Source organism: Micropterus salmoides, unplaced genomic scaffold, assembly GCF_014851395.1.
Source record: "Micropterus salmoides isolate LMB-PRFRI ecotype aquatic unplaced genomic scaffold, ASM1485139v1 Ms_hic_scaffold_22, whole genome shotgun sequence".
Lineage (NCBI taxonomy): Eukaryota > Metazoa > Chordata > Actinopteri > Centrarchiformes > Centrarchidae > Micropterus > Micropterus salmoides.
The window spans coordinates 15,537,939-15,550,192 of NW_024041373.1; the positions used below are offsets into that span (position 1 = coordinate 15,537,939).

Below are 12,254 nucleotides of genomic sequence, written 5' to 3' on the forward strand. Positions count from 1 at the left end.
TTTTTAGCACGCTCCGCCGTCCTCTTGCTAAAGCACACAGTGCTAGGGAGCGACTCCGGTCCAGGTTTTCGTGTCCACTCTTCCCTCCAGTTCCGACGACGAGTTTTTGGCCAGCGGAGAGTAGGTTGCGTCTGGTGGAGGGAGAGTGAGCGGGGCTGCCCTCAATGGACTGACAGAAGAGGGATTTACATTTTAACGGGTGTCGTGCTCCGCAAAGAGTACACGGTGCACGCGGAAACCCGACTATTCCGCTCGATGTATGCTGAAGTGGGTGCTTGTGCCATGTCCATGTGTCATCGTCGTGAGAGGATCGAACTTGCCAGCAGTCTATATCTGCCGAAGAGGGAAACCAATACAAGGTCTCGCTGTCTCGCTGGAGCGGAGTATTATTAGCGGTTCAGACAGTGCAACTGTCTCTCTCTGGTATGTAAAGCATTTCTGCCGTAAAACGTGTAAATAAAACCTCGCGGGCTACAAAACCACCCATAGCTACACGGCGCTTTAAAATGACAGAGGTCAAGTGCAAAAATAATAATAAACAGAGACATCGAAGGCGTTTTTACACGGTAATAACTCCCTCTTCCGCCAGTCAGAAAGACGAAAACAGGATCCGACCTCCGGCCAGAGCCCACTCCTCAACATGCCTGCCCTTTTAACTATTAAAGCTGTGTTAGCCGCTCAGGAAGCTATAGTAAGCTATTTGTTTTTTGTGTAATACTTACGATTTTGTGATATATTTATTCAATCTCTTCTGTTATTTTTAGGTGCATTGAATTGTCTGTATTGACGTCAACCCTACAGCACTTGCTTGCCCGAGTAGATATTTCAGGCGGGGCGAAAGTGTCATTTCCAGCAGACAAAGTAAAGAAAAACTGTTTAGACTTATGTTAGCTTCATGGCTATTTGTATCATTTTGTCAGTTATCAAATTGTACCTGGTGTTTTTGAGTGTGTTTGTTCTTTGCTAAAAGTATGTCATTATTACACTGAAAATACATTTAAAGACTATTTTTATATTTAGATTTTTTCACCCTGTTTACTCTGTCTCTGACTCTTTATAGGTCATGCACTGCAATTACGCACTAATGACAGCATCATAATTTACAATCCAAGAATAAAACACAGGAAGAGGAAGATTTTTAAAAGAAAAAAAAAATAGTGTGCTGAGCAAAAGATAAACATTCACTGGCTCCCATGCTGGCTGCCAGAAGTCCTCCACTCCACACCCTCAGCCATGCCTGCTACTACCAAACCCGCCAGGAGACAGACACCTGCTCAGAGGAAAAATAGCCAGAAAGTGAGCACCAAGAGGCAAACCTGTAACTCAAATAAACCCAGAGGAAGAGCCACAGAGAGGCCCCAGAAAACACCTGCAGAACCCAAAAGGTCAACAACCAGGGCCCAGGCGCAGTCAGGCCGAAGCCCACGCGGGAGAGGGGTTAGCGGGCCTGCTGGTCAGGGCCCTGGGAGGTCCCCTGGCAGAGTTAACCCTGCCGTAAATGAAACAGGATCTGCAAGGCTTAGACGGCCAAGCAATCCGCCTGACCACTGTGGCGAGTTACAAGACCCCCTAGGGCGAAGGAAGTCCCTGCGGGGCACAGGGGTGTCTGTTACTCCCTGCCAACCCCCTAAACCTTTCAGACGAGGGAGAAACAGCAGGGGGAGCGCGGGGAGAGGAGCAGCAACTCGGCAAGGAAACACAAGAAGCCAGCCGGAGAGCAGCAGCATCAACGACTCAACTCCTGACGAGGAAAATGAGAAACTGGACAGCTGTGAAGCTGAGGAAATCCTCCCAGTTTCTCTGAAAATTGATTTTGAAGTTCCTGCGAGTATCAAAGAGCAGGGTCTGGGAATCAGCAATGCTAAAGAGGACAGCCCTCTTAAAGCAGATTCCCCACCGTGTAACGACACACTGGAGGACTGTGTGCAGTGCAGCTGTGACAGTGCTACAACACAACAAGACAAAAAGACTGTCAGCTGTAACAGTGAAGGTGACCTAAGGTGTGTGATTGGGGCCCATGTGTGTGATGATGTTGATGATGGACAGCTTAAACTCTGCAGTGACAGAAGTAAAGATAGCCCCTCTGAGCCCTCTGCGCTAACGAGTATCGGCTCACCAGGGGTGCAGGGCAGCAGCGAGGAAAATGACAGTCCATCTATCCTCGGAAATAAGCATGACCGTCTTGCAAGTGACATCAAGCAAGAAGACGAGCATGGTACCACGTTGGACTTGATCGAGAATAGGGCAGATGAACGAGTGATAGTTGTCGCTGAGAGAACAGAGAAGATAAATCATGAGATGAGAGAGAGTTTAGAGGCGGTGAAAGAAGTCGAGAGACAAAGTGAGACAGTGGAGGAGATTGTTGAGAGGCTGGCTGATTGTGAGGGTGGGGAAAAAGAAAAGGAGAACGATGTTTTCATCAGGCCTACTGACTCCCACCCCAGCACTCCAGCCACTCAACATCCAGACCCACCTCACTCTATCAATGGACTGACTGCACAGTCACAATCACTTGTAAGTGTGCTAGCGTTCTCCAACACAGCTACCTCAAATACCACCAAAGCCCCCTCCACCTCCGAGTCACCTGAGCTAGAGGTTCTGATCCAGGGTAAGACAGACATGCAACCTACCATAATTCATGGTGCTAAACCTCAATTCCCACGGTCCTCAGCTGTTGTTGAAAGTGCCCTGATGTTGCAGACTGCTCTAGTGAAAAGAAATACGCCGGTTATTGTCCATAGTGACTCCCTCAAACCTCGGAGCTTAGGGGGTTCAAGCCAGGGGGAACCACACCTGCAAAGCCTGGATATCCCTTCTCCTCAAAGACAAGCTTGCACACCAGCAGAGACGCAGACCAAAGATAGTGAAACCAATCAAGAGCCATTGGAGCGCCACAACCAGAAAGAGACGTCTTCGCTGTCATTGTTGCTAGTTCCTCAGTTGAACACAGATCCAGCTGAGTGTGAACCGAACTTCAGCAAAGATGGTGTTCTTGTAGCAATGTCAGGGCCGGACTCAGTGCCAAAGATCTCGACCTCTTCTCTCGACAGTAGCTCCACCTTGTCCTGCAGCTCGGAAAGCACTCGCTCCTCTTTTTCTTTTGACACGGAATCAGAGGCAGGGTATGGAGAGCCCAGCCCCTCCGCTCTAGCTGAGGGGGCTTTCTTGCCCTCCTGGACCACTCGCAAACTACAGAAGAAGGAGAGGAAGAAGCGGAGCAGGTGTGGGGCCTGCGAGCCATGCCTGAGGAACGTCAGCTGTGGCCAGTGCAGTTGCTGCCTCAACCGCAGGACTGGCCACCAGATATGTAAGCTGAGGAAGTGCGTGGAACTGAAGAGGAGAAGACCTTCATCTCCACTCACTCTCGCTGCTGCACAGGTGAGGCTTAAATTACACTGCATGAGTGCTTTTTAATTACATTTAATAGCAACACATAACAGGGGTTTTATTGCTGTCAAGTCTTCAGTTCATTCCCTCAAAGAGGTAAATTTAGACAAGGATTTGAGTGGGAATTTACTAGAGCTTCTTTTTGCATCTACAAACAGCTGATCTGAAGCAAGTGAAAAAAGAGCTGTTGTTACTGTCTGACAGCATTGTTTTTGATCTCCGAAGTTTCCCAGCCGCCCACTGGAAGCAGCAGTGATCGGGAGTTGAATGAGCGAGACAGTTGAGACAGAAGGTTTCACTTTCGCATTGTGATTTTTCGCAGTTGGTTTCCACAGATGCTGTACACTTCGTGGCATCTTCCTGTTAAATGTTGGGGAATGTGTTGAGTGATAAAAGGGGAAGTGCGCGTGTGACTTAAGTATTGATGATGCCCTGTGTTAGAGGGGAAGGCACTGCCCCATGACCAGGAGCAGCTCAGCAAGTTGTTGGAGTATGTGTCTGTTTGTGTGTGTGTGTGTGTGTGTGTGTGTGTGTGTGTGTGTGCGCCATCCATGGTGCAAGCAAGACAATGAGCTACTTCATGAGTTGCACATGGCGACTGTGTGTATGTGAATGTTGTGTGTGCGAATGGGTATAGGTATGTAATTAAAGCCAATTTGATACGGATGTTTTTTGCACAGTGGCACTGGATGCATATTTTTGAACCCAGTAAGACAATGAACACTCACGAGTTTGGTTAAGAAAATAAATTTTTTTCAGTCCATTTTAAAGCAGCCATAATCAGTATTTTTCTATCAAATGCCAATGTGAAAACAGTGTGAAAGGGGTCACCTTAGGGATAAACCTAAAAAATCTGCAGCTCTTCTTGTCTGTCCGGCAACTTGGTTCCCTCTCATTGCCCTCATACTGTCATTTTCAGCCACAGCAGGTCAACGTTTTTGAGAATACTCTGTCTAGGGACAGGCTCTAGAAAACATTTATTTAAGTTTCAACCAGATTTGAATCACATATTTTAAATATTTATTTTTATTTATGTGCATTTTGAGCTACGTATCACATATTTTTTCTATATATGAAGTTACACCGTAAATATATTGTTTCATGATCATGTTGTGGGCCTATGATGCATGATGCATGATGTGATTATATATACTTTCTCATAAATACATATACTGTCTTACCTCTCTTATCAACCACATTTCCAGTCAAAGCAGGCAGCGGTTTTTAGCAAACAAGCTTTGATAAACCAACAATATAATATCTACCCAGCACCAAGTAGCAGACTAACAAATTTAGCCACTAGCTAGTGAAGAAAATCCATCATCTAGTATCCTAATGACCCAAATATTTTCTCAGGAGTTGGTTGCGACCACAACAGAGCCAAAAGGACAGTATTGGTTCGAGTGTCCAGAAACACTAGTCCAATGGCATGATAATGTTGCTCTATATATGCAATATGTGTAAAAAGATAAAAGGTAAAGCATTTGTAATTATGATGCTTTATCTGCAACATACTTATGTATGCACAGAAAGCTAACTGGCATATTCTCAGTCATTTTAGTTGGTGGGAATAAGAGTTCCTTACAGCAGCTGGCTACTAGAGCAGCATAGCCATATACATAGTTTAGTGGTGTCCATGTGGCTGGGAGAGGGCTCTGTGTGAACAACTGTGACTGATGGTCCATGTGGCCATGGGGACTTGTGTGTGCAAGCGTGCATGAGTTGCAGCAGTGTCAGTAGCAGATTAGAGCTGATTATATAACACCTGCAGTTTAAGTAGTGACGACCTTTGTGCACTATTTCTTAGTATAAGACAGGGTGAGGAGGGAAAGATTGGCCCAGGCAGAGATTTACAAACACATTATTTGGAATACTTTGAAATGTCGGTCAGTGTGTTTGGAAAAATGACACTGTTGCAGATATAGGAAAACGAAACATGAAACTCAAGCGGAACAGGTACAGTTTAGTGTTTTTTTCGGCAACAGTGAAAAACATACAAAAATGGTGAAGCAGGCAGTCCAGCAAGCAAAATAAATCCACAGTCCAGAAACCAAAAGAAAAGAACTAATCCAGGCAGGGAAGGCAGGCAAGAAACAAAACAAAATCCACATTAATCCACATACAGGCACGGAAGACAGGCGGTGATGAAGGGAGACAAAGGGAACAGACTTAAAAACACAAGAGAGGTGGAGATCACAAGGGATAGGTGAAACTAATCAGGGCAGGTGAAACAATAACCCGGGAGGTAAAGACAAGAGTAGGAAGTGAAGTGACCAGAAACGAGAGGAGAGGAAAACACAGAAGTAAAACAGGTAACGAAGAATAAATGACAATGTGACAAAACAACACAAAGAATGTGAAAACAGAGACAGGAAGGAGTAAACATAGACACAAGAGAAAGGATTAACAAAACAAAACAGAAAATACCCAAACCCAAAACAATTTATCTACATGTCAGCAAGATGTAAATACTATGTTTTTATGTGGTCGTGTGTTTAGCATTTCTTACAGTCGGGCACAGACCAGCCCTGTGACAGAGAGTTAACCAGGAATACTTGCACTCATGTAACTGATGCTGAGGCGACATTATCTGTGACAGTAGCCACATCACGTGTAGGGCTACAGCTATCGATTATTTTAGTAATCGAGTATTCTACAGATTATTCCATTGATTCATCGAGTAATCTGATAAGAATTACATTTGCTTGGTACCCCATGTTTCGGGTCGTAGACTGGAAACTCACTCAGATACTGTAGCATTGCCGTTGTGCTGCTGTGGTAGGCTACAGTGCCTTGCGAAAGTATTCGGCCCCCTTGAACTTTTCGACCTTTTGCCACATTTCAGGCTTCAAACATAAAGATATAAAACTGTCATTTTTTGTGAAGAATCAACAACAAGTGGGACACAATCATGAAGCGGAACGAAATTTATTGGATATTTCAAACCTTTTTAACAAATAAAAAACTGAAAAATTGGGCGTGCAAAATTATTCAGCCCCCTTAAGTTAATACTTAATTATTCAGCCCCCTTAAGTTAATACTTAATTATTCAGCCCCTTTACTTTCAGTGCAGCAAACTCTCTCCAGAAGTTCACTGAGGATCTCTGAATGATCCAATGTTGATCTAAATGACTAATGATGATAAATAGAATCCACCTGTGTGAAATCAAGTCTCCGTATAAATGCACCTGCTCTGTGATAGTCTCAGAGGTCCGTTTAAAGCGCAGAGAGCATCATGAAGAACAAGGAACACACCAGGCAGGTCCGAGATACTGTTGTGGAGAAGTTTAAAGCCGGATTTGGATACAAAGAGATTTCCCAAGCTTTAAACATCCCAAGGAGCACTGTGCAAGCGATAATATTGAAATGGAAGGAGTATCAGACCACTGCAAATCTACGAAGACCCGGCCGTCCCTCTAAACTTTCAGCTCATACAAGGAGAAGACTGATCAGAGATGCAGCCAAGAGGCCCATGATCACTCTGGATGAACTGCAGAGATCTACAGCTGAGGTGGGAGACTCTGTCCATCAGTCGTATACTGTACAAATCTGGCCTTTATGGAAGAGTGGCAAGAAGAAAGCCATTTCTTAAAGATATCCATAAAAAGTCTTGTTTAAAGTTTGCCACAAACCACCTGGGAGACACACCAAACATGGAAGAAGGTGCTCTGGTCAGATGAAACCAAAATCAAACTTTTTGGCAATAGTGCAAAACGTTATGTTTGGCGCAAAGGCAACACAGCTCTTCGCCCTGAACACACCATCCCCACATGGTGGTGGCAGCATCATGGTTTGGGCCTGCTTTTCTTCAGCAGGGACAGGGAAGATGGTTAAAATTGATGGGAAGATGTATGGAGCCAAATACAGGACCATTCTGGAAGAAAACCTGATGGAGTCTGCAAAAGACCTGAGACTGGGACGGAGATTTGTCTTCCAACAAGACAATGATCCAAAACATAAAGCAAAATCTACACTGGAATGGTTCACAAATAAACATATCCAGGTGTTAGAATGGACAAGTGAAAGTCCAGACCTGAATTCAATCGAGAATCTGTGGAAAGAACTGAAAACTGCTGTTCACAAACGCTCTCCATCCAACCTCACTGAGCTCGAGCTGTTTTGCAAGGTGGAATGGGCAAAAATTTCAGTCTCTCGATGTGCAAAACTGATAGAGACGTACTCCAAGCGACTTACAGCTGTAGTCGCAGCAAAAGGTGGCGCTACATAGTATTAACTTAAGGTGGCTGAATAACTTTGCACGCCCAATTTTTCAGTTTTTATTTGTTAAAAAAGTTTGAAATATCCAATAAATTTCGTTCCACTTCATGATTGTGTCCCACTTGTTGTTGGTTCTTCACAAAAAATAACAGTTTTATATCTTTATGTTTGAAGCCTTCAATGTGGCAAAAGGTCGAAAAGTTCAAGGGGGCCGAATACTTTCGCAAGGCACTGTAGTTCTGTTTTACAGTAGACACACTATACAAAGTTGTTTTCTTTTAGCTTGAAATACCGCAATTAAGTTACGTTGTCTTCACATGTCCACAGCGTAAGTACGTTGTGAGACAGCAATTGTCGTCCGTGCGAAACAGTGCACTCTGTATATAGTTAAGACTTAAACGATACGTCGATGCAAAGAATTTGAGTTGCTCAATAAATCGTTTCAGCCCTAATCACGTGCATGTTTACAGGCACACTAGGAACTGATCAAACTCCATGTATCCCAGAATTTAAGGATGCGTGGTTGGGTGAGAGGGGAAACAAGTATGGATATATACACACGGTTAACGAGCTGGGAGGAGACAAACAGGTGAGGGACATGAGGCCAACGAGACACAGGCAGGCAGATTACTGAAGGGGGAAAATACAAAGCACTTTACTTACTTACTTACTTAAGTTACTCAACATCAGGAGTAATATAAATAAACTAATACAAGCAGACAGAGAGAACATAAATAGACAAACAGACAGAACTCAAGCATGATGGTACAGAAACTAATACATGAGACTGGAACAGAACTGAAATCAGGAAAATACCAAAACACCACTAAACACCAGCTGACAGATAATAACCAGACAATAACATCAGTTAGAGGACGCACACTAAAGGTAGCAAGCAACCTAAAACTAAGTCTAAACTAACAGCACAGCAAAAGGGATTCTAACTAATAAGACAGGGTGGCTAAGGGAAACAAGATAACAGAACAACACAGACCACGAAGACTGGATACAAGACCACAGACTACATAACAGATACTTAACTGATAAATTAATAAACTCAGAGCTAAACGGAACAGATGACAGGACTAACATGCAGACACAAAACCAAACACTCAGAATCAAATCCCAAAAACACAACACTCAGGACAGGATCGTGACACAGGACCCTTAATTCAGACCAAATTGTGTTATTAATAGCAGATGGACAGATGGAAAGCGAGAACCTTGCAAGTTTTCCCTCTTGTATCCGGCAGCCCAAAAGTTTTGGCCTGAAAATTTACATCACATTGGTTTGATTCTATGCCAAGGTGGAGTCTGCACCAGGTGCTAACATTGTCAGGACAGCTGTCACCATGGTGAGCTGTAGGTCAAAACCCCAAATCCATCCTTAACTGAAGTCTAGATGCAGAAGAGGTGAAGCAAGGTTACCTCTTGCCTTGTATTTAAATGAATAACTAACAAAACCACACTGGAGGTGGGTGTACTTTATGTGTACTTGTCGTGTGAGTCATAAGGTTGACATACTTGCTGGCCAGTCTTGCTGATCAAGCTCACACACCCTTTTAGCGATTGTTTCTAACGGCACGAGATTGTGGAGTTCATGTAGTGACATGTGGATTCCTTGCGTTACCAAAGGGAGCTGCTATGGTTGGCGTGGCTGTGTAAGGGTTATGTATATGACTAAATACAAAACACTTAAAACTGTTTAAAAAAGGAAACCCATGAGAGAGTGAGCGTGGTGCACAGTGTGAGTGAAGCTTTCCTTTTAAAAATGTCTGGTTTTACTCAGACTTGATGGCCCCCTCGTGGCCTCGCCTTGTATTGGTCAGTGAGGACAAGGCTGAGACCTGGCACTGAACAAACACATTTGCTAACATGTACATGCCAGCAACATAAATACTGCAGTTCATAGAGTGCAAAGGCTCCTGTATTTGTACACTGAATTTGACTGAAACAGTCCTGACATGTTTAGAGCTGTAGGCTGCATAACTGACGCATTTTTTTATGGACAGCGGAGATGTCAGCACTCATAGATAATGTTTTTAACATTCACATCTCAGCGAAATAGTACAAACAAATACAATATAACACACTGCTGTCATAAGCATTCGAACAAAGAGGAAGTGACCCACTGTGTAAACAGTTGCCCCTCAGCCAGTCAGTGCTGGCAGCTGATTTAAACCAGAGGTTTTCAAAGAGGAAGGCGGGCCTCCCCAGGGGGGCTCCGAACTGTTTCAGGGGAGGCTCAATGAATGGAAGTGAAAAGTTATTACAGTAGTTATCAAAAGGGGATCACAGAGAATAGCCTAAATGTGTGTGATATGGTTAGAGAGATAGTTCAGAGATATAGTAGTTTGGGGGAATTTGACTGTTTTCCCCACTTTCTCAGAGTCAGAAACTAATAAATAATAACTAATAAAATAAAAGTCATAGTAATCTCAAACAGCAATATTAGGCTGTCTTGGCTCAATTGTTCTCCAAGCTTTGTCTTACAGAAGGTCTCAGTCTCAGACTTTAAAAACACCTGATTTAGATAATAGCACAATCTCTTTAATATGTAGTGAAATACATAAATTAAATGTGCAAAATGTAGATTGTTTTGCAGTTGATAATTTCGGTTGTAATGAGCTGATTACCACCATGTTTCTACTACTTTTTTTTTATTTTTCTTATCATTACACTGAAGCTATGATTCTTGATGCATATGTAGACTTGTAAAGATATACTTTTATTCCTCATTTACTGGTGAACTATCTCTGCTTGTCTGCATTCGATGAAAAGATAAACACAAATTACTTCAGCTTAAATGTAAAAACATGTAACTGTTTTGGTATTATACAATTTCAAACTTTTTTGTAAGATGAGTTATAGTATAGTACATGTGTTGCAAAAGACCGTTCTCAGAGAGTATTGTTAACTATTATCTGTGAATACTTGTTTCTCCTTCTGTCACTTTATCAAGACCATGCTCCTGGTGAGGTACACTTGGAGTGCGTTTAAAGTGCACCATAATTACAGTCCCCCACATGGACAACACCATCTTCCACAACAGAATAGATATTTTTAAACATGATCGCCTCCACCTAAATCATTCTGACCCTAGTCTTTTATCTATGAACATTGAACTCACACTACAGTCCTGCACTCTCCACATGAAGGTCAGTGAGTGAGTCGACATTTTGAGTAGTCTTTTCACAGTTTGCCCTGAAAAATGAATAAATACACTATTCTATTCCAGTAAAATATTACCAAGATCAGTCAGCCATCATGTTGTTCACCTGGACGATCTTGCTATCTGTCACATAACGTATTGAATATACTGCACAGTTATTTACATCAGAAGTCTTCACCTCTTCCACTATCCCTTTTCTTAGTAAAATACTTGGAAAATGTTGCACAGCTGCATAGTTACCTATCACTGCACAATCTGTTCTATGTGTGTTGATCTGACTTGCGGACTAATTAGCACTGAAACTGCTCTCATAAAAGTCATCAATGATCTAAACATCTTAACATCTCCAAACAAACCTTCCATTGGACCGCAACATTTTACTCAATAGACTGTTCATTAACTGGCTCTCCTGAATAAAAACTTTCTGCAGTTAAACTAAGACAAGACTGAGATCCTTGTGGCAGGCGCGAGAGGTCAGAGACAGGAGATCCACTCAAAACTGTCTCTGAAACCCGGTGAGCAGGTTAGAAATCTAGATGCTTTCTTGGATTCAGACACAAGAACTTCCAGCAGCCACATTAAGTATAACAAGGACAGCATTTTATCACCTAAAATGATTTCCAAAATTATATCTATCTGGTCTCAACCAGACACTGGAAAACTGGTTCATGCGTTCATCTCCTCTAGGCTACTGTGATGCCTTTCGGGCCGGACATCCCAGACAGACTGTAGTGCAGCTCCAGTTCATTCCAAACACTGCAGCCAGAGTACTCACTGGGACAAGAAAAACTGGACATACTAAGCTTAGATCACGTCACTGCTTAACCATAAAACACAGAATTGATTAAAATAAAATCTTTTTCACTGTTTACAAATCACTTAATGGTCTCACTCCTAAATACATCTCTGACGTGCTCACTGCTTATAAATGCTCCAGAACTCTCAGATCATTGGGTCTCCTAACTGGACCCAAGATCAGAAGTAAATCTGGGGATGGAGCCTTCAGTTATTATAGGCTCACTCTCTGGAACAAACTGCCTGATGAGATAAGAACTGGAACTGTTGAGGCTCAAGACCTATCTGTTCTCTCAGGCCTCTGTCTATTTCTCTGTATAAAAGATGAACTTCTGTTCTATTTTATTTTGTTAATGCTTGCTGTATGTGAAGCACATTGAGCTTACATTGGAAGAATGTGCTATATGCATAAGTTTTACCTGACTTGATATAGCATAGCAAACAATAACTTCTGGATACTAGACTTTTTACAAATAGTAGCCTGCATGCATCCAGTCAGCCAGCCAGCTCATCCCAGCTCCTGCTGCAAACTAATTTATCTTTCGCGCTACTCCTTTTTCTGCTGCAATGCATTTGCCAGAGGAGTCGCCCAGCTGAGATAACACGTGTATCAGGAAAACACTTTCCGATCCCTGACCTAGCTGGGTGCGAATGTGTGCATGTGAGTAATTCTTAGCTATAT

At 42.9% G+C, this 12,254-nt stretch overlaps 1 protein-coding gene across 2 annotated transcripts in view; it reads left to right on the forward strand.

The window, feature by feature from the left end:
• The first annotated feature begins 66 nt into the window (after positions 1 to 66).
• Positions 67 to 12,254, forward strand: part of tet1 (tet methylcytosine dioxygenase 1) — a 33,911-nt gene continuing 21,723 nt past the window's right edge. Inside the window, exons 1-2 of one of the 2 annotated variants that reach the window (XM_038736876.1) lie at positions 67 to 691; positions 1,061 to 3,378. In XM_038736876.1, the coding sequence (XP_038592804.1) occupies positions 1,234 to 3,378 (2,145 nt within the window). In that variant the 5' untranslated portion in view covers positions 67 to 691; positions 1,061 to 1,233. The remainder of the gene's footprint in view (positions 692 to 1,060; positions 3,379 to 12,254) is intronic. The other variant, XM_038736875.1, reaches the window with a different exon arrangement.